The sequence below is a fragment of the Petaurus breviceps genome, unplaced genomic scaffold (genome assembly GCF_028583685.1).
Source record: "Petaurus breviceps papuanus isolate PSGF00001 unplaced genomic scaffold, PetGlider_PUasm1.0 569, whole genome shotgun sequence".
NCBI lineage: Eukaryota > Metazoa > Chordata > Mammalia > Diprotodontia > Petauridae > Petaurus > Petaurus breviceps.
In genome coordinates, this window is record NW_027186385.1 from 148930 (window position 1) to 172315 (window position 23386).

The 23386-nt window shown below is 42.9% G+C and overlaps 1 gene segment (V, D, J or C); it reads right to left on the reverse strand.

Annotated features, from left to right (window-relative positions):
* Window positions 1-7112: 7112 nt before the first annotated feature.
* Window positions 7113-7605, reverse strand: LOC138173288 (immunoglobulin lambda variable 7-46-like). The segment is given in 2 exon segments: window positions 7113-7438; window positions 7561-7605. Coding segments are annotated over 2 exon segments (369 nt in total).
* Between the last annotated feature and the right edge of the window lie 15781 nt (window positions 7606-23386).

Below are 23386 nucleotides of genomic sequence, written 5' to 3' on the forward strand. Positions count from 1 at the left end.
TTGTATCAGAAAAGTCTCACCTTCTCTCTATCCCACTCCAAGTCTTCCTTCTTCCCATCTGACAATGAAAGAAAAACAAATCTGCCTGTATAGTCAAGCAAAACAAATTTCCACACTGACCAACAGCAAAATATTTTATTGTTTCATGTTGCATTCTGGGTCCTTCGTCTCTGTCAGAAAAGGGACAATATACTTCATTAACCTCGGGATACGTGGGTGGTCATTACATTAATGGGAGTTCTAATTCTACTGACGTTGTTTGTTTTTACCGTATCATTGTTTTTGTAGGATTAGTTCCACTGATTCTGCTCACTTCACTTGGCATCAGCTCATAAAAGTCTCCCAGGTTTCTCTGAAACAATCCCCTTCCTCATTTCTTACAACACTATAGTAGCATATATTATATAAACACACCTATATATGTGTGTATGGTGTAATGGTAATATAATTTGGATTTGGAGATCCCTTTGTATTGGTAAAGCTAACAGTTACTTAGCACTTAGAAAGTAACCAATCCTCTGTTAAATAAACAGAAGGTATGAACTCCTGTTGTTGATAAGACAGGAAGGGGTGGGCTGAACCAGGAAGGAACTAATGCCTGTGTATATAAGGAGAAGCCCCTGCTGAGTCAGGCTTTGTGGAGGCAGCAGCTGCTGCCACCGAGTAGGCCGAGGAGGAAAGCCCCCCCCCCAGACTGGAGAGAATTATTTTGATTTTGGGAACCTGGATGAAGTGATTTTGATTCTGGGAACAGCTGGACCTTCTGCTAAGGAGCTGCTGAGTCTGGGGGCCAGCTGGAGCTTCTGCGAGCAGCTGAAGATGTCCAAGGCCAGGTGGAGCTTCGGCAGACTGAGGAATCAGGACTGTGATGCTGGTACTTTGGATGAACCTGTTTGTGGCTTTGTTAAGCCTTGATTTCCTGGGAAAAGAGACTGTGAAGGATTTAAGGTGGACTGGATGCTGTGAGCTTCATCACAGGAAGTGCATGGAGAGCTGGACAAAGACCTGGGAGCTGTCTGCCTTTGAACCAGGAGACAGTTTGGTGAATCCAGGTAGGACCTGGGATCATGGAAGGAGATCCAGGGAATCGCAGAGACCACCCCAAGTCAAGCTGAAAGAAAACTTTACTTGCATACTGTGTCCTGACTGAGACATAGTGATTTACTCATGACCTAGGGGTGCAGGGCTTGCATATTTTCTGATGGTTGCAGAGTTATTGATGACTGAATAAGTGACTAATTTGTAACTTGGTGTGCACCATGGGTGGAGAACTTTGTCTATTGTACTTTGTCTCCCTTAACAAGGCAAACCTCCTTAAGGATGATTGAATGATTGAGATGTTTGCATGATTGACTTAATAAATCATTGTTCTTTTTTCAAAACTTTCTGACCATTGTGCTGAAAACTATGTGGCCATTTTTGTGATAAGCTGTTGTGAATGCTGTATTTTGATTTTCTGTATTAGGTTATAACATTGTGAAAGCTGTACCTTGATTTCTATGAATGTTTTACTCTGATTTGTTGTTGAATAAATAGTGTTCACTATAATATGTAATCAGAATTTTAAAGCTGTTCACAGTAGCAGTAGTTCTAGAAAGCTGCTCATGCTTGGCTTTACATATGCATGCACATGTGTGCATGTGTGTGTGTAACTTGTGTGACCATCCTTTAATTTGTGAGCACTATCTCAGATTCCCATTCTTTGCCACTTCAAAAACAGTCATAAATCTGTTTGCACATCCTTAGTAACAGATCATTTTGCTTTGGTCTGATTCCTCTTTGATCTACATTTTCTCCAATTCAGCATTCTCCCCCTTGTCATATTCTTCTCTTTCCTAAAAGCTTCATATAATAGTGAGTTGAAGTGTCAACCTCTTCCCACCCCTGTTCCTTGTTTCTACAGATACTTTCTTGTGCTCCCTCATTGTGAGAAAATCTCCACTTGCCTTACATTCTTTTCCCTTCCCAGTGTCTTCCTTTTCCCATATTTCCATTCTTTTCTTAAGATCATCAAGACATAACAGACTCACTCCCAGGTATTGGCTAATTAGTCCACTCAATGATTCCTAACAATGAGGCTCAGAGTGTCACATGATTTATGTCCCCACTGTTGAATGTAAGCTCCTTAGACTTCATTGGTTTTTCATTTTTCATTTGTGGTGACACTTTTATGATTCTCTCACCTCATGTTTGAACACTGAAGTTTCTATACAGATTTAATCTTTTAATTAGTAATACTTCATACTTCTCTGTTTTATTAAGGATCTATCTTTTTCTTTTAAAATTATCACTAGTTTTGCTGGGTAAATTATTCTGGCCAATGTGACAAAGTCATGTACCCAGTGCCAGCTAAGCATCTCCTGTGGTTTCCTTCTGACCAGTTCTCTGACCTTCTTATCATCAATCGCTTGAGAACTTAGGAAGAAGGGGCTGCCCCAGATCTGCATCTCTGCTGGTTTATGAAGATTGGGGGCTGTCTGGTCCTCACTTCAGGCTTGCCCAATAAACATTTGCTGGACTGCATTCCCTTTTTCCCTGATTGAGACAGATCTTTTCTTCCAATCTTTTCTTGAGCCGGAATATTTTTAAAGATTATTCTATTTTTAACTTATGGAATAAAACAAGCATAACATAGTACAATTAAAAAGATGATTGTTCATGAAATTGCAAATCTACTATGCACACATCAAGAAATTCATTTTGAGTTATTATTTTAAAATTGGAGGGGAAATTTGTAGAGTTTTGGGATGTCCCTGACTTTTCTCTACCATTTTGTTTCATTCTCCAAGTAGGGAATTTGACTGGCATCTAGTCTAATCTCTTCATTTCTCTCATGTGAAAAGTGAAAGATAGCCTCTTCCTGAAGATGTTTCCACTTTCAGTATTCTGTCCACTGACCTACAACTGTGTTGCTGAGAGGAAATTAACCACGGAGATGAAGTCAGGGAAAGAAATGGCACTGAACCCTTCTGAGTCTTTGTTTCCACAGAGCTGAAAATGGTTTGAATTTTATATTTCTTCAAATTGTCAGAATTTCTCATTTTTACACACTAGGCTGGTTTTCCAAAGGAACTTTATATTAACATTACTCTACCTTGAACTCTTCCTTGTTTCTTCTGGACCTTCCACTCTAAGAACCTTGAAAACTAGATGGTAACAGATTAAATGGATTTATTCTTTAACTTTCACCAGAGAAGCTTTTTGTCCATAGTAGTAGGTAACTATCAGCCTCGCTATATTCAGAACTCTAGTATTGCAATGGTGAGCTCCTATTCAGTGAGATTGCCTTTCTAAACTGAAATCCCCACCATTTCAAAGGTGGTCAAAGTAACACATATAGTGGTAAGTGTGGAGTTAAGACCTAGACATGTGAACTGGTTAATATTTCAATCTATTTACACATGAAACAGGTGTAAATATCATAACAATCAATGTAGGAAGCCAGGTTTCTGGAGTTATGATTCTTACCTGTATTAGTCAACAATCCCACTGAATCTCACTCATCAGCCTGACGGATGAAGCACTGTCACATTAATTCTCATCCCAGGTTTCAGGCACTCAAGTGACATATTATGATATTTTCTAATAAATGAATATAAGTAAAGAATGTGTACCTCAAAAGTTCTCTCTCTCTCCTGTATCTTTCCTCTCTCTGTCTCTGTCTCTGTCTCTCTCTCTGTCTCTCTATTTCTCTGTCTCTCTCTCCTCCCTCCTCTCTCTCTGTCTCTCTGTCTCCTCTCTCTTCTCTCTCTCTCCTGTCTCTCTCCCCTCTCTCTCTCTTTCTCTCTCTCTCTCTTACTCTCTTTCTTTCTCTCTCTCTTTCCTCCCCTTTCACCACCAGTAGCTTAAACTTAGATCAGTGTCATTGGCTATCTAATTGTCAGAAAACTAAAAAGCATTAGTACACATTTAAATGCTTCAACAATGCTGAAAGTGCTTTTAAACTGCCACTTGGGTAATGTCAATCGTTTTGAATGTTTTCTTAGAATATTTATGTTAGTGTATTAAAACAGGCTTCATCAGTCAAATCTGTTCCAATTTTGCCAATTTGAGTGGTAGCAGGGAGATTAGAAACCAAGGGAAGAGAAATTCTGGGAGGGAAATAACTCCAAACTCAGGATATTTATCCTATACCACCAAGATCTAGCTCCTAGAGGAGATCATTGTCTAGGCCTTTAAGGATCCAACAGGAGCACCTGGCATAAGGCCTGTCATTCTTTCCCTGTTGGCTGGCTTACTCAGTGAAACGACCCCTCACACTGGTCAGTTCGGGGTCCCAGATATAGCAGCAATGCAATATTCACAATGCCTTCGGAAATTGTAAATATGCTGATGTGGTTATCAATCACAAAATATATCAGGCTTTCTATACAGGGGATAAAGAGAGAACATTTATTAAAACACCAAGCGACCGAGTCCCAAAACCAGAAATTCAAAGCCATCAGAGTAGTTATGAAATTGGCACAGGTAGATAAAGTAGAAAGCACCCACATTCTCAAGCCTTTAAAACAGATCAGGCTACCTCAGGCAAAGGTCCTCCTCTCCCCACTCATAGCAACCACCCACCATCCAGGAAGCATGCCCCCAGCAGCTCCGGCCCCTGGAAGTCCTCAGCAGGAGTCCTTAGCAGAAATTCTGGCTGACTCAAAAATGGATTCGCGCTTCCACTGCCGCTGCTTCTGCTGCTGCTGCCATAGGAACCACTGCTAGCCACCTTAGGAACTCTAGCTTGGCTTCTGCTTCCTCTTGCTCCACCCCTTCCTGCTACATTAGCAAGTCCAATGGGGCATGGAAGATCTTTAAATCCCTTAACCCTTACAACACAGAAGGACCAATATCATGAAGTCACAATGAAAATTCTCGCTGGGTACTACACACAATGAGTCCAAAGTTTGTTCTTCCTACCCGTGGTCAACAGACTAGAAAGAGGGAGTTATTCAGTCTTTTTGATAAATATTTATGAAGTTTATGTTCTGGCCAGACCATGTTCTAGGCACTGGACATTCAGAGAAAGGCAAAAAGTCCCTGTTTTTGAGGAGTTCACAGTCTGAGGGAGAGAACATGCAAACAACTATGGACACATTCTGTATATATGGGATAAATAGGGAATAATCCATGGGGGGAAGGCAGGAGCATTAAGGGCATTCCCTGCTCATGCTCGGAAGTAGAGACCAAGGCCTCCACGTCACACCATCACATGCTTCCAGAACCTGATTCCCCAGTCCCACCCACCACCGCCTTCCCCCTGAGCTGGACTGGCACGGCTTAGACAAGGCTCTGAGGAAGGAGCCCCCTTTGGCCCATCCTCTGTCACCCTCTTCTTTCTTTATGAAATACAACACAAAACTTTCAAGTTTCTCTCAATATAACTGCTTTTTATGTGACACGTTTTCCAAGCTCTGCTTTTTCCAGGTTGGCTTCCACTTCATGGATGCTTTTTCAGATCGTGAGACCCGGAAATGCACACAACACAACACACAACGCAACACTTAGGCACAGCCTTATCTTCAGATTATTTTAAATAGGAATCATCCCTTTTTCACAGAGGCAGTCAGATCATGGGGATATGGCAGTAAGTGATGAAAGGGTGACAAATAGGAAAACGTATGAATCGTAGACTCATAATAGTGATAATGTAATGTTACCAAGTATTATTCAGTTCCTTAGAGTTTTCAGGTGGTTTTCATAAATTAACTCATCTGATCCTGACAACAACCCTCTAAGGTAGGTTATTATGCCCATCTCACAGATAAGGAAAATGAGTTATAGAGCCATTAAGTGACTTGCCTAAGGTCACACAGCTAGTAAACTCAGGTCTTCCTGACTCCAAGTCCCACTCTGTGTCCATATTACCCCCTGCTTACTCTAGCAGAAACTTCATCACTGGGAAATGGTGGAACACAGCAAACATTTATAACCTGTGGCCAGCGCTTCGGGCTGAGGTACTGTCAGAAGGACCTGTTAGGTCCCTGCAGGAGAAGAGATGCCCCTGTACCCTTCCCACTCATCCCAGTAACTCAAGCTGGAAAAGCCTGTTCCAGAGAACAGAAGTGAAGCCCCCAGCCCCTTTGAACAACAGGAGCTGGAGCTGAGCCGGTGCCTTCATCAAAGGCAAGCTCTACTGGGAGGGGCCAGGAAAGCTGGAACAAAGGAGCCAAGGCAGAGGTCCTGACCCTGGCCCTTCAGGCCAGAGGACACACACAGACTTTGGTGTCTTCTGAAGCTGTCCTTCTCAATCTGCCCTCACCCTCCTCCACCCACCATGTGTCCTCTGCAAAGATCTCTTGTGAGTGTCTGATACGGTCCTGTTTGTAAAGGGTTATATATCCATCAGTTGTTATATCTGTGATTTTCTTGGTCAAACCATCAGATCTGCAGCACTAAGGGACCTCAGGCACCATGAAGTCAAATCCCCTCATTTTACACATGGGGAAACTGAGGCACAGGGAGGTTAAAGGAGGATCAAAATCTCACTATTACGCATCAGAGGCAGGATTGGAACCCAGGCCTGTGGACTGCATGGCCAGTGCTCTACCCAACAGACCACCCTGCCTCCCTGGTTGGAGCTCTTACACCACCATACTCTGGGGACTCTTAGCTCTAAAGCTATGGTGGGTCTTGGGCCTCCCAGGCTGGTGCCCCCCACATTTTGAAGAAAGTAGCCTTAAGGAGCCTGCAGCATTCTCCTGGAAGCTATGTCATTCATCTCACAGACAAGGGGCACTTTTAGTTTTAAGACTGTCCATGCCAGGCTCGACCTCATATACATCACAAGAGGGAGAGAGTAACCTCAAACAAGATACTGGGGAAGGGTTCCCAGCAGTCGTGTTTGGCAGGACCTAACCCACTGTTTGTGCAGGAAAGTCACAAAAGGTGCTGGGGATGGGAGATTGCAGAAAGGCTCTTTAGATAAAAGGGCTTGTGCCTCCTGAGACCCCCCTGTGGAGACCCAATGAGTCCTGACCAAGGGAATCCTTGAAACTGAGGAAAGAGGACCTGGGGTGAATGTGGATACACCCCAAGTCTCACCAGAAGCTGGAGATCTGACAGAGCTCAAGTATCCTCTGCAGCTCGGTACAGGCTGGGCAAGAGGAGGCTTTTGTCCCACTTCCTCATCTGAGTCTCTCACTGTGCCAAGGACCACTATAATGTAAGGCACAGTAATAGTCAGCCTCATCCTCGTCCTGGGCCCCCTTGATGGTAAGGGAAGCTTTGTCCCCAAGGAGGGACCCTGAGACCCGGGCAGGGACACCTGATGAAAGCTTGTTGGTATCATAGATGAGCTGCCTGGGAGGCTGGCCAGATTTCTGCTGGAACCAGTAGGGATAGTGCCCAGAGGTGACGGCCCCTGTGCTGGAGCTGCAGGTCATGGTGACTGTTCCTCCTGGGATCACAGTCAGAGATGGCTCCTGAGTCACCACAGCCTGAGCAATGCTCCCTGAAACCAACAGCACAGACACAGATCAGAAACAGAGGCAAAAGCAGCACTGCCAAGGCTTCCTGCTTCATGCCCAGCTCAGCCCTTCTTCTCCCCAAGAGCCCAGACAGCCTGTTCCCAACCTTTGTAGAGGGTGAGCAGGATGAAGACAGGAGTCAAGGCCATGGTGTCCATGCTCTGCTTCCTGGGGTCCCAGAGCTTGGACTGGGCTCCTGCCAGTCCCTCTTATGTCCCCACCCGACCCCATCCTGGGAGGCTGGAGCATTCCTTCATGCAAATCATGCTTGAAATTGTACTTATGGTGGCCTTAATTGGGGCCCCTGCTGACTGTAGAGGTAACAATGAGATAGGAGGCGCTGACTGTGCCCTGACCCTGAGATTCCCCCCTGGCCCAGCCAGGAAACAGCTGCAGGGGTGGCAAGCATTCAAGGGCCCTCAATGCCAGCTCTGGCTGTGGTCTCATGATTTCCCTTCTGTGATCATGCCCTGCAATCATGTACTGATGGCAGTCCCACAGTGACCCCTCCTGGAGCCAAGCTCCCAAGCTATCCCTTTTTCATGAGAAACCACTAAGGACTGATAACTTGGAGAAGGTCCTGCGTGTGCCGGCCATCTGGTTCCATGGCCCCATGTCTTAGGGCTGTGGCCTTGGGATCCCATCCCCCTCCTCTGGGGCAGCCTAACCAGACAAGCTGATGAGAGTCACCAGCTCCATCCCTCCAGTGTCTACTACAAACCGCCGTTATATTAATAGCAACACCAGTGATAGGTGGCCTTCACATCCCACTGTAAGGTTTGCCAAGCATTCTACATCTATGACCTCATGGGATCCCCACAACGACGGTAGGGTTACTAATGTCGTGGGGGAATCTGGTGCTGCCCTGATCTGGAGTTAGGAAATGCTGGTCTGCAGCTCCCAACATCAGCAGCTGCTGAGGTAGGTATGGAAAGGGCACCAGCCACTCTCCCAGCACCATGCTGCCAGCACTGGCCATGTCGAAACGTGTATGTGGGTGTGAATGTGTCCGTGTTAGTATATGTACATATGCCCACGCACACACATACACACAAGCACACACACATATACACGCATATATAAAATAATTTTTTACTCCCGGTCCTTTGCCTCTCAATCAGGACATGGGCAGCATGTTTCTTCATTTCTCCTCTGGAATTGTGGTTGGTCATTAGGCCTCTCAGAGTTTCTCCATCTTCAGATTCTTTGTCTTTACCGTATTGTTGTCACTGTATAAATGGTTCTCTTGGTTCTGCATCTGTTCAAATAAGTCTTACTTCCCAGATTTCTCTGCAATTGCCCCCCCCTTTGTGATTTCTTACAACACAGGGTGCTGGGTAAGGGGTGGCAGTGGGGATGATGGTAATGCAGAGGAATGGGAAGACCTCCTTCCCTATTTCTCTTCTACATCAATTCTCGGTATACCCTACTGAGCATGGAAGGCAGGCATGCCCCCTGTCAAGTAGGAATAACCCAACTGAACAATATAATCACATAAGGGGAAGGTTGAGATCAACCCCAATATTTCCTCAGTGTGAAATCAACCAGGGATCCACAGAGAATTTTGAGTGGATTTTGGTAAATAGGTATCCTCACTGTCTCCTGAGGACACCCAAGTATATGCCAATAACAGTGACACTCTAATTGAAATGGATGTATATGTACAAAAATATATACTCCCCAGGTTAAAATAACACAAGTTAGAGTGCTTAAGTTTCTCTGAGAAAAAAATATTAACACACCATAATGCCCAAAGGAAAAATATAGAACCATAGAAATTTATTTGTGAATTCTAACAAAACATTTGATGAAAAATTAACTCCAGTACTATATGAATTACCTACAAAATATGTAAAAAGGAGTCCTATTAATTCCTTCTAGATTAAAAATGGGGTCTGGAAGTCTAAAGCATGGAGAGCCAAAACAGAGAAAGTAATTGACGAATATCCTTAATAAATATCAATGCAAAACTTTAAATAAAATAGTGGTAATGAGACTGCTGCAAAATATCACAAAAATCATCCCTCCCCAGATCCCTGCACTACATCCACTCTTCTGTGTTTCAGCCCTGTTTGGGCCCAGAGCCTGGGTCTAGAACCATGGAAGTCTCAGTGTGGAGGAGAGGGTGGATAATAGGACAGATCACCCTGACTCTGCCCCCATGGGATGGGCTCAGAAGGAGGGAGCTGCCCAACATCATATAGACCCATGGGCCCAAGTCTAAGAGGTGAGGGCCTGGGAGTCCCTGGGAAGGTATGGAGTCTCACCAGCCCTCGAAGGCAGTCCCCTACCTGCCTCAGTCTAATGACATTCCCCAATGTTTCAGAGTGTGAGCATGGACGAGGAGGGCCACTGTCTCCTGGGATTCCAGATGTCAGAATCATGTGCCGGGGTCAGTGGGGTTTGGGAGAGTGCTATGGGAATGGGAATCTAAGATCTTCCCTGCCCCTTGGCCCCTTGATAGGCTTAAGGGCCTCTGAGAACTTTCCCCTAATAGGCTGAACGTGGTCACACCGAGACTGTGGCAGGGGCTTGTTTTTCAGGAATGCCCACACCTGGTTGCTTTGTGATTGGGCTGTTGGTCAAGAGGGCTCAGCTCACTGAGCCAGGAGAAGGCTGTAAATACCCTGATGTGAGGTTTTCTTTTGGAGCCCAGTTTAGTAAGAGTTCTGTTATTTGGCCACATGAGACTCTGGGCAGCTGTTGAGCCCCCAGGCTTTGATAACCCAGATGTTGGTGCTTCCCTCTCTGGTAACTGACTAAGTATGATGTAATGGTCAGACAGATGGAAGCCTGTCTGCTGATGTTTCTCTGTCTGTATTTGTTTTCTGCCTGTAACCTCTGTATTTTCTGAAGTTCGGGGTGCTGAACTTTTTCCCCTCAACTAGGTAAATGACATATGTTTGCTTAAAGTAAGATTGTTAACCTATTTTGGTTTCTTTTAGAAAAGCAGATCTGGGAAACTGTGCTCGCAGCCATCCTGGGGATGCTGGAGTTCTTGCTGCTACAGAGAGTAGCCCCAGAGCTTGTCACAGTGGCCTTGGCCCAACTACTCATGAGACTAGGGGAGGGAATGAGGCTGGAATGGAGGGGGTTGTAGATGGAGGGCAGGGATTCCAGAGGATGCTCCAGAAGAACAGACTCTGTTTTCTCTGGGACATAATAAGGAAAGTGCTAAGGACTGCAGGAGCCGGGAGGTGGACCATCAGGAGACTGAGAAGAGAAATCTTGGCTGCCAGGATTGCAAAATAGGGTTAATTATGGAAAAGTTCCTGAAGGGTGGCTCAGCTGCCCTGAGGGCCCAGTTCAGATTGGACGGCCCCATGTTAGGACGACCCTTCAGCTCCCCACATCGGTGCTCAGTAGCAGCGTGAGGAGGAATTAAGGGAGGTGATGAGGGTGAGTGATGGCCTGGGACACCCTAAGTGGAGGTCACTGGGAAGAAGAAGGAAGAGGAGGAAAGCCCAGCTAGGAAAAATGAGCACAAGGGAGAGGTGGAAGAAGGGAAGGCTCCTGGTGCTTGAAGGAGAAATCACAGGACCATTAATGTACAGGTCGAAGGGACTTTAGAGGGCCCATCTTAAACTGAGAGTGAATCTGGGGTCTTGGGAGATTAGCTCCTTGGCTACAGTCACAAAGGTGATAACCTCAGAGGCAGGGTTTGAACCAAGACCCACTGACTTTAGAATGAATGGATTCCTCCCTGTACCACACTACATTTGTTTCCCTGAGTTTGGTCCCCACACACCTTGGCACAGGAGGCTAGATTTGTGTCTCCTGTTTCCTCTCCCTCCCTCGGGGTCAGACCATGGCCCTGCCCACAGGACCCTGAGCAGCCTAAGGCCCGGCTAGTGACAGAGCCAGCCAGGTACCAGACCAGGCAGCTCATGGGTTTCTGTCTCACTTCCCCATAAACCCCACCCAATGTGGTATAGTAGTAGCCACTGTTGTAGTAATAGGACTGACAGTAATAATCAGCCTCATCCTCAGCCTGGAGGCCAGAGATGGTCAGGGAGGCAGAGTTCTCTGAGCTGTCTTTGGAGCCAGAGAATCTCTCTGGGATCCCCGAGGGACGTTTACTCCAATCATAGATGATGAGCTTGGGGGCCTGGCCCTGGAGCTGCTGATACCACTGCAAATAGTTGCTACCAATGCTCCCACTGCTTCTGGTGCAGGAGACTGTGACTGACTGCCCCAGAGCCCTGGACACTGATGCTGGCTGAGTGAACACAAACTGGGCCCAAGTACCTGGAAAGACAGCAAGAAAGAGAGCTGTGAGGCAGGGGTCAGGGACCTTCCCCTGCCCACCTCACCCAGGGGGAGAGAGGAGACAGCTGCCTGGCCCTGAGCACCCCCTTTCTCAGAGACCCCTAAGGTGTCACCTTGGCAGAGAGTGAGGAGGGTGAGCAGGAGAGGAATCCAGGCCATGGTGGAGATGCCCCCAGAGCTCTGCTCCCTGAGACCCATCAGCTGGTGATGGCGTCTGCCCGGTGTCTCTTATCCTTCCCTAAGTCCTTCATGCAAATTTGCCACTTCCTTGTTTCTCACCCTTTTAGGGCCCTGAAAATGGAAGGAGAGCCAGGGGAGGACTGTAGGCAGGGGCGGGATTGCTAACAGTACAGAGGCTCTGACTGTGCCCCCTGGGAGGGCCTGGGGAGAAACAGCTGCTGGGCCATCCAATAGCCCAATGATCTTAATGCAGGTGTCTGGGGTGGGAGTGTGGGCAGGGCAGATTCCCCTCAGACAGTTTAGAAAAAGCTCCCCAGTCCCCAAACATAGTCTCACAGTGTCACCTGCTGGCCCATGGACAGATATCACCGTGGGGATGGTGTGGGTCCAGGCTTCGATGGAGAAAGTTCAATGGTCTGATATACCCTGGGAGGTCAGGGTTCTAATGCTGTGTGTGTGTGTGAGTGTGTGTGTGTGTGTGTGTGTGTTTGTGTGCATTTAACCTTGTACCAGACTAACATATTCAAAAGTCTCTATTGGCTCATTGACTAGGATATTGTTTCCCAAGGGCCACCTCATAGCCTGTCCTTGGCTTCTCAGACCCTGGGCCCAAGTTTTCTTCACCCACCCTGGTAGTGACAGCCCAATATGAAGTCCTGCTTCTTGACCAAGGATGCCATGTGATGTATTCTCCTACTGACATCCTTTTCGTCATTTGGGTTTAAGACTCAAGGGAAGAAAAGTAGAAGGAAAGTCTGAGAATGAGAATCCAATAGAGGGAGAGAAGAGGAAGAAGGGGAATATCCTTGGGGTCAGGTGGAGGATCAGGACCAAGGCCAGATCGAGGGGCACAAATACCAACATGAGATAAGGCAGTTGGCCCAGTAAAGGGACAGGTCCATTCTCTTTTGGGCTCCCCTTCAGCCTCTCTGGGTCCCGAAGAAGGAAGCTGATCTAGTGATTTCTCCCTCCAAAGCTCAGATGCTCCTCTGCATCTGGCTTTGGGTGAACAGGCCTTTCCCCCCGATGACCAGACTGAATGAACAGATAGGAAACGCCTTTTCCCAATAAAAAGCCTTTCAGGGGAAGAGGACCTGTGGAGGTGATGGGAAGGTGGCTGGGTTCTGGGTCTGTGGTCTAGGTGTGACTTAACAGCAGTGTTCTTACATAAGGGTATCAGTGTGACACAGAGTGTGACCTCCCAGTCACTTGATGGGTCCCCAGCTGGCACTTGAGTCTCTGAAGCCCAGGTTACTTTGTGTGTTGGCTGCCTTAAACCCAAGTGAGCAGAAAGCCACCTTAATACCTCAGGGGGAATCCAACACCTAAGATGTCCACCAGGGGAGGTGTGCCACACCCTGAAGGCACATTGGCCCCTCCACAGCTGCTCTGGTGCTTCTCCCACGACTGTGGGGTCCCCACTAGCTTCCAAGGACAGTCAGCCTTCAGATGGCTGGACTTCCTCCTTAGAATCTTGTTGATTCAGATTCCTTCTTCACCTAGCCCTGGCCAGGTGCTTAATGTAGACGAGACAGTGATGAAATATTGCTTGGAAAGCATTAAGATTAGACATATTTGGTATTGTTTACATTTTATTTTTTGTATGTATTTATTTTTAGTTTCTATCATTCATTTCAGCATGATTTTGAGTTACAAATTTCCTCACTGTCTCTCCCCCACCACAAAATGGGAAACATACTGATTACCCCTTCCTCCAGTCTGCTGGAGTTATCTAGTTATCCCCCTTATCCATACCCGTACTTTCAAGTAGGGCAAGATCGATTTCTACACCTCATTTCCTATATATCTTATTTCCCGGTTGCATGTAAAAGCAATTTTTAACATTTATTTTAAAAATTTTGAGTTTCAGATGCTCTTCTTTTCTCCACCCTCACTACCCCATCCCATTGAGGAGACAAGCAATTCAATATATATGTGTGTAGTTATGCTATGCATTGAATACATACACATACACAATATACATATACACATGAATATATATACACATATCCTCACTTACATATAAAAGCACCTGTATACACACATGTATGCATAGATACATATATACATATAAACATACAATTTGTATGTATATATACATACATGTATATATCTCCATTTCTATCTATCTATGTATCTATCTATCTATATACCCACTTTAGATATGTTATTGACTCTTCCTGGATTTGGCAAGGGAAGCCACCTCCAACCTGTTGTTAGGAATTCCTTTTTTGTTAGGGGGCTGATCATTAATCATCCACGTGTTTCATAGCTAGGCCTTCTGCCTCCCATCTCACCTTGCAGAGAATCTTGGAGTTCTCCCACATGACAAACAGTACCTCTTCTCAGCAAGGGGGGCTAAGTCCTGAACCTCCCAGCCCCTTTGTTCTTGCTGCTGTTGAGTTGTTCAGTCATCTCCAACTCTTGGGGCCTCCGTGGTCCATAACAGAGCAGGCTGTTCCGTCTTCCAGCTTCTCCCCAAGTCTGTCCGAGCTCGTGCTCATTGCGTCCGTGACACTATCCATCCATCTAATCCTCCTCCTTCCACTTCTCTTTCCACTTTCATTTTCCCCCAACACCAAACTTGTTTCCCATCAGTGCTGTCTTCTTGTTATGTGGCCAAAGCATTTCAGCTTCAGCTTCATAATTTGACATTTCAGTCAGTAGCCTGAATTAATTACTTTAATTATTAACTGTTTGGATCTTTTTGCTGTCCAGGAGACTGTCTAAAGTCTTCTCTAGCATCATAATCTGAGGGTGTCAGATCTGCAGCCCTCAGCTTGCCTTATAATCCAGCTCTCACCACCATGCATTGCTACTGGATAATCCATAGTTTTGACTATATGGGCATTTCTTGACAGGCTGATGTCTCTGCCTTTTCTTCTGATATGATTTCAAGGAGAAAATATCTTTTAATTTGACAACTAAAGTTACCTTCTTCAGAGACCTTTCAGTCCAAGAATATACAATATGACTTGACATGAAAAAGGTGCAAGAAAATGTCCATATGCCAAAATATATTCGGTAACCTTCTGGTCTTTGCACTCAGGACCAGTTTCTGCACTTTTGTTCTTTCTTCTGAAGATGATATGAACACACATGTAGAGAGATGTACCTTTTTCCTTTCAATGATGTACTTACATGGTTGACTAGTAGAGGAAACCCAGAGTGTCTTATCATTGTGGCACTTTTGGTGAGTTGCCATATTGTTTTCCAAAGAAAGGGCACCAGTGGAGGAGGCAACGAGGTGGAAAAGAGAGAGCTGGAGATGGCTTAAGGAATATCTTGACTTGTTTCTTTTTATAACTGTCACCAAGTAGTTTTGATGACTACTTTGCAATGTGACACAAGACATGGCAATGCTAGGTTCCCTTGGCAAAGCTAGGTAATACAAATGGCAAGATTGCTAGACCTGAAGTCAGGAAGAGCTGAGTTCAAATCCCACCACAGGAACTTACATCAAGTTTAAACACAGCACTTAATACCCAAATGGAGGTCTTTTCTTCATCTTGACACGAGGCAAGTTCTCAGCAATCTTAGTTCCTGGGGAGACAAGGCTTAGCAAGGCCATAAGATACATTGCCAGTCCCTTCATGAATTTATCCTCTGTCTGTAGAACAGTCCTAGAACCCCTGAACACATTAGCAAAGCCCTCTCCCAGGATTTCTGTAAACATACAACAAGAAAATCCTTCTTCAGGGCTTCTGAACCAACAGAAAGGCTCCCAGACCCCTGCAACAACAGCACTGTCCTTCACCAGTGGACAGTATTCATTCTGTCTGCAGGACAGTCTCCAGACCCCTGCAACAACAGCACTATCCCTCACCAGTGGACGGTATTCACTCTCTGTCTGCAGGACAGTCTCAGGCCTTCTTAGCGAACAGCCAGGTTCCAGGACTTCTTCAACAAAAGGACTGTCTTTCACCAGTGGACAAATCTGGCAAAACAACATCAAAACAGACAGACAAAGTACCAGCAAAACAGCCATGTCTCCTCAGTCCTTGGCAGCTCAGGGGGCAGGTCTCAAAAGTCCAGGGCAATTCAAAGCGGCCACCAGCAATTCTCTTAGTCTCTCTCTCTCCACGAGGTGCTGCTTCCAAAAAGATCTTCCGCCTCTCTCTAGTGTCTCTCCAAATCTACTTCACCAGCTCCTCCCAGTTCAGGACTTTCTTTTCACATCAACAAGCCCATCCCACAGGTGGGATTAACAAACTCTGGGTTTTAACACAATCAATTTGAAAACCAAGCCAATACAGGGGAATCTTTAATTGCCATTACTATCACACTGTGTGATCATAGAGAAGCGACTTGACTATTATATATATAAAGTGTGTTTATGTATGTATCTATGCATTATGTGTATATCATTTATCCTACATGTAAAGTACCATGTCCGTGTTTGCTCTTTTCATTCCACTTTTTTTCATTATTTCTCATTAAATTCATTCCTTTTTATTCTCCAACATCAGTTTTGTCATTTTGCCTCATTCTATAAAGTAATCTCTTTCTAAATTGAATGGTATGATTTCATTACAATGTTTCCTTTGCAAAGAGGACCAATGACATCATGATATTGGGGTCAGGGTACAGTGTGTTCAGCTGGGGATGTTCAGTCAAATATGAGCTCAAAAGGCCCTACTATAGGTCAGACATGCAGACTCCTTTGGAACACTTGGAATCAAAATGTCTCTGGATTTGTACAGCTTACAAATCCTTTGTGCTACTGCAATTCTGTTTTGCTCATGGAATACAACACCTTCTTTGATACACTGCACCATGCTTGGTGGTCCTCTCCAATGACTCACATTTAACACTAAAATTCTTCAGAAAGACCTTGAGAATGTCCCTGTAATGCTTATTCTGAGCTCCATATGTGCACTTGCCCTGTGTGAGTTCTCCATAAATATAATATTTTAAGCAATCAAATTTTGTCATTGACAAAAAGTCCTATTGCTTGCTTTCCTTGAAGCAGCGGGCTGACTTCATTCATTTTTCATAATAATAATAATAAGTAGCATGTATATTGCACTTATAATGTGCAAAGCATAATTAAATACTTTACAGATATTATCACATTTTACCCTCATAATGACACTATGAGGTTGGTATTACCATGAAGCCCATTTTACATTTGAAGAAACTGAAGTAAACAGCAGTGAAATGTCTTGCCCAAGGTCACACATCAAGTAAATATCTGAGGCCAGAGTTGAACTCAGGTCTTCCTGATTTCAGGCTCAGTGCTCTCTCTACTGTCTCCACATACATCAGCTATGGATATTTGTTAGAAAATATTAGCCAAATATAAAAATCTTGTTAAGTATATGTGTAAGCCATTTTTTTCATGTAAAAGTGGTGTTTCATAGAAAAAAAAAGGCTATCTCAGCTTGTCCCTCAAACTATCCCACAAGGAATTCATCAAAAAAAAAACATCATACACAAGGAAGGAATTAGCTTTAGGTGGCCTTCTCATTTCATCCAATATTGAAAAAAAAATGCTGAAGCGCTGAGCTTTAATACAATGAATCATCCTCACTGCTTCATGTAGCACATTCTAAAGGGAAATGGACATTTTAAAAACTGAGAGTGTATTGTAGAGAAGTAAGTATCCAATGAATACCAGTAAGATTTGGTGCCACTGCATCATTGGTGCTAAGACTCCAGCAGCCTTACCCACTGTTGATTTTGCACCATCACTGCAATGTCAACACATTCCTTTCAGAATAAACCATGAGATTCAACAAAATTATTCTTCACTGGGAATATTTCAGCACCAGTTTTGTGTGTGTGATCAAGCATTCACAGGAAGATCTTTGATGATTAGGTGATGTTGATCCTGGATTAATAGGATCAGAGCAACAAGTAAAGCCATGTCTGTAATCTCCTCCAGAAAAAAGACAAAAGTCCAATTGTCAAGATGAGAATCTTCATATATGCAGTTAAAGCTTTCACTCCTAGTTCATGGAGCCTGTGGAAAACTCTGCTGTCTAGTTAGGAGAGAATGAGAATGGAAATGGCAAATGGCACCTTCCTATTGTCAAAATAATTGTGGCCTCATTGACTCAGTGAAAAGGTCTCTGGGACCCCCAGAGTTCCATGGCCACGCCTTTGAGAACCATTGCTCCAGGTCATGGAGAGACACTTCAAGGAACCATCAGTGTCTGAGAGAGTTGATTTAGCCCCAGAATCCATGCTACATATGGTGGTGACCTCCTTGGGAATGATCATTGGAGCATTGGTTTTGAGGGGAGGACATCCTGGAGATATTGTCCATCCGGAACTGTGGTTACTGGATACTGGAGTTTTTTTTTTTATATACAATTGGGGTTAAGTAACTTGCACAAGGTTACATGACCAGTTATTTTTGGGTGTGGTGCTAAGTGTCTGAGCCCGGATTTGAACCCCAGATCATCACGACACTGGAGACGGTGCCCTTACTCTCTGAGCCACCTGGCCGCCCCTTGGATACTGGAGTTTTGAACATCTACTAACACTCTTCTCTTAAGGGTATTATTGCACAGATGTCATTTTTTTTCAGGGCATTTCCTCATGTCAGATTTATCTTGAAGTATGATTAGGGCTCAGGAGATTCCGATCCACACGTAAAGGACTTAGGCTCTTCAGGAGATAGTAAAGGAGGGAATGAGGAGTGATAGTATGAAGGAGTTTAGAGTATATCTTCTCTAAAAAGAAGTCTCTATAAAGTCAGGATTTCAGAGTAAATGTTCTCTATTTTCTCAGGGATGAGGTTCAGTTCTTAGTTATAAGGGAGGAGGAGGTGACATGAGAAGATTCAGCACAGAAGAATTAGAATACCTTCTATGAGAATTGCTAATAGAGTTAATTAAAGATTTCCCAAAGAAAGGTTTAGCTGCTTTGAGGACCCAGTTCGGACTAGATGACGTCATGTGGTAGGTTAGGACCCCATTAGCTCAGCTCACTGACTTCCTCCAGCAGGGCTCAGTGGCCACATTGAGGATGACTGAAGGGAGCTTTTGAGGATCATCCAGGACTGAGATTAGGTAGGGCATGCTCATCCATAGGGAAATGGGGTCAAGTGTTTGAGAGGAGAACAGGGTGTGAAGTGGAACACGTTAGAAGATCCACACTGGAAGAGAAGAAAGTAAAGTCAGAGTAGAGGTGGGTGATGTCCTTGGAGATCGGAGCGTGGAGGTCACTAAGAAGAAAAGTACATAGAAGACGGATCAGGCAAAGGGAAAGGAGCCATAAGGAGAGCTGATGCTGCTTTACTGAAGTCTCATGGAAACATGGACTGAGAACAGGAAGATGCAATCCAATCCAAATCTTTAATTTTTTTTAAAGGAAAATGACATTTGAGTGGATAAAAACTTGGTGAAGAATATGGTTGGTAAATATCAAAGGTAAGATTTGAGCCTAGATTTTTAAAAATAATTAATCTTTTATTTATTTATTAGTTCTTAGTTTTCAACATTAATTTCCACAAGATTTTGAGTTACAAATTTTCTCCCCGTCTTTCCCCTACACCCCCCCTGCAAGATAGACAGCCTACTGTATATCCCTTCCTCAAATCTGCTCTCTCTTATATCCTCCTCCATCCACCCTAACTTTCTAGAAGGGCAAGATGGATTTTTATATCCCAGTGCCTGTATATCTTATTTCACAGTTGCATGTAAAAAAACATTTTTTTTAACATTTGTTTTTAAAACTTTGATTTCCAGATTCTTTCACTTCTTCCCTACTCACTCACCCTCACTGGGAAAACAAGCAATTAAATAGAGGTTGTACATGTGTAGTTATGCAAAGCCTTTCCATAGTAGTTATATGGTGAAAGACTCACTGTATTACCCTCCATCCTATCCCGCACCCCGCACTTATTCTATTTTCTCTCTTTACCCTGTGCCTTTTAAAAACTGTTTATTTCTAACTACCCTCTCCTGCAATCTGCCCTCCCTTCTATCATCCCCCCTCTTATCCCCTTCCCCCCTACTTTACTGTAGGGTAAGATAACCAATTGAGTGTGTATGTTATTCCCTCCTTAAGCCAAATTCAATGAGAGTAAGGATCACCTATTCCCTTTCACCTTCCTGCTCTTCCCCTCCATTGCAACAGTTTTCTCTTGCCTCTTTTATATGACATAATTTATACTATTCTATTTCTCCCTTTCTCCTTCTCCCAATATATTCCTCTCTTACCTCTTAATTTTATTTTTTAGATATCATCCTTTCTTATTCAACTGATCCTGTGCCCTGTGTCTATGTATACATGTGCACACATATACACACATTCACATATGTATTTATTTGCAAATATACCCTCCTATACATACATAGATTTGTGTATGTATATACACACACACACATACATACATATTCCCTTCAACTATCCTCATACTGAGAAAAGTCTCATGAGTTAAAATGATCATTTTTCCATGTGGGAATGTAAATAGTTCAACTTTAATAAGTTCCTTATGATTTCTTTTTCCTTTTCACCTCCTCATGCTTTTCTTGCTTCTTGTGTCTGGAAGTCAAATTTTCTGTTCAGCTCTGTTTTTTTCATTGAGAATACTTTCAAGTCTTCTATTTCATTGAATAACAATATTTTCCCCTGAAGCATTTTACTCAGTTTTTCTGGCTAGGTGATTCTTGGTTTTAATCCTAGCTGCTTTCATCTCTGGAATATCATATTCCAAGCCCTTCAATCCCTTAGTGTAGAAATTGTTCAATCATGTGTTATCCTGATTGTGTTTCCACAATACCCAAATTGTGTTTTCCTGGCAGTTTGTAATATTTTTTCCTTCACCTGGGAACTCTGAAATTTGGCTATGATATTCCTACGAATTTTCTTTTGGCGATCTTTTTAAAGAGGCTATCTGTGAATTCTTTCAATTACTATTTTGCCCTCTGGTTCTAGAATATCAGGGCAATTTTCTTTCGTTCTTATTTTTTGGACGTTTGGAGGGGGGAGGGCAGGGCAATTGGGGTAAAGTGACTTGCCCAAGGTCACACGGCTAATTTTGTGTTAAGTGTCTGAGGCCAGATTTGAACTCAGGCACTACTGACTCCAGGGCTGGTGCTCTATTCACTGTGCCAGGTAGCCTCCCCAGGGCAATTTTCCTTGAAAATTTCTTGAATGATGATGTCTAGGCTCTTTTTTTTATCATGGCTTTCAGGTAGTCCAACAATTTTAAAACTATCTCTCTTCGAGATAAGGAAGGAAAATATATTCTGCTAAAAGGCAACATTGAGAATGAAGCAATATCATTACTTAAGATATATGCACCAAGTGGTATAGCATTCAATTCTGAGAGGAGAAGGTAAAGGAATTAGAAGAAGAAATATATAGCAAACCTATACTAGTGAGAAAACTTAATCTCCCCCTCTCTGAACTTGATAAATCCAACCTCAAAATAAACAAGAAAGAAGTTAAGGAGGTGGACAGCATTTATAGAGATTAGGTATAATAGATCTCTGAAGCAAACTGAATGGGGATAAAAAGGAACATACTTTCTTCTAGGGGCTTCATGGCATACACTCAAAAATCGACCATTTCTAGGGCATAAAAACCTCACAATTCTGTGCAGTAAGGCAGAAATATCAAATGCATCCTTCTCAGATCATGATGCAAGAAAAAATTATATGCAATAAAGGCCATGGAAAGACAGACTAAAAACTAAATGGAAAATAACAATTTAATCCTAAAGAATGAGTGGGTCAAACAAGAAATCATAGAAGCACTCAGTAATTTAATTCAAGGGAATGATAATAATGAGACAACATACCAAAATTTGTGGGATACATTAAAGTCAGTTCTTAGGGGAAGTTTTATATCCCTGAGTGCATACATGATTAAATTAGAGAAAAGGGAGTTCAATGTATTGGGCATGCAGTTGAAAAACCTATAAAAATAACAAATACTAATTAGAAATACTGAAAACCAGAGAAGAGATTAATAAAATTGAAATTAAGAAAACTATTGAATAAATAACTAAAACGAAGAGCTGGTTTTATGAAAAAAATACAATAAAATTGATAGATCCTTAGTCAATATGATAAAAATAGAAAGAAAAAAACCAAATTATGAATATCAAAAATGAAAATGGTGAATCTACCTCCAATGAAGAGGCAATCAAAACAATAAGTAGGAATTATTTTCCCAATTGTTTGCACATAAATTTGACATTCTTAGGGAAATGGATAAATATTTACAAACATACCAGTTGCCCAGATTAACTGAAGAGGAAGTAAATTCATTAAATAACCCTATCTCAGAAAAAGAAATTGAACAACCCATCAGTCAATTCCCTAGGAAAAAATCTCCAGGCCCAGATGGATTTACTAATGAATTCTATCAAACATTTAAAGAACAATTGATTCCAATACTCTACAAAGTGTGTGGGAAAATTAGTGAAAAGGAGTTCTACCAAATTCTTTTTATGACATAAATATGGTACTGATATCTAAATAAGGAAGAGATGAAACAGAAAGAAAATTATAGACCAATATCCCTCATGAATATAGATGCAAAAATTTTAAATATAATATTAGTAAAATGGACTACAGCAATTTATCTAAAAAATAATACACTTTGATCAGGCAGCATTTAATCCAGGAATCCAAGGATAGTTTAATATTAGGAAAGCCATCAGTATAATTGATCATATTAACAATAAAACTAGCAGGAACCACATAATTATCTCAATAGATGCAGAAAAGGCTTTTGACAAAATACGATATCCATTCCTCTTAAAAACACTAGAAATTATAGAAATAAATGGAGCCTTTCTTAAAATAATAGGTAGCATCAATTTAAAACCATCAGCAAATATTATATGTAATGGGGATAAGCTAGAAGCATTTCTAATAAGATCAGGGGTGAAACAAGGGTATCAACTATCACCCCTTTATTCAGTCTGGTACTAGAAATGTTAGCAGTAGAAATTAGAGAAGAAAAAGAAATCAAAGGAATCAAATTGGGCAAAGAAGAGACCAAGCTGTCACTCTATGCAGATGATATGATATGATGATATACTTAGATACTCCTAGAGAATCAAGTAATAAATCTGGGAAAAAACTTTTACAGTGTTTCTGATAAAAGCCTCATTTCTCAAATATATAGAGAATGGAATCAAATTTATAATAATATAAGCCATTCTCCAATTGATAAATGTTCTAAGGACATAAACTGGTAGTTTTCATATGAAGAAATTAAAGCTATCTATATTCATATGAACAAATACTCTAAATCACTTTTGATTAGAGAAATTCAAATAAAAATAAAACTCTGAGGTTCCACCTTGTAGAGGAGCATAGCCAGTGTGGCTCTGACCCTAATGGCTGAATAAGCCCTCTCAGCATAAGACCCTGCTAGCCAGGCCCGGATTTGTTCCCCATCCCCCAGGAAGGCTCACAGGCATGGGCTTCACATCTCCATGGGAAGTGTGGTATGCGTTCTCGACCTGGGTACAAGGACACTCGCAGTGTTCTCTACGGAAACTAGCATAATAT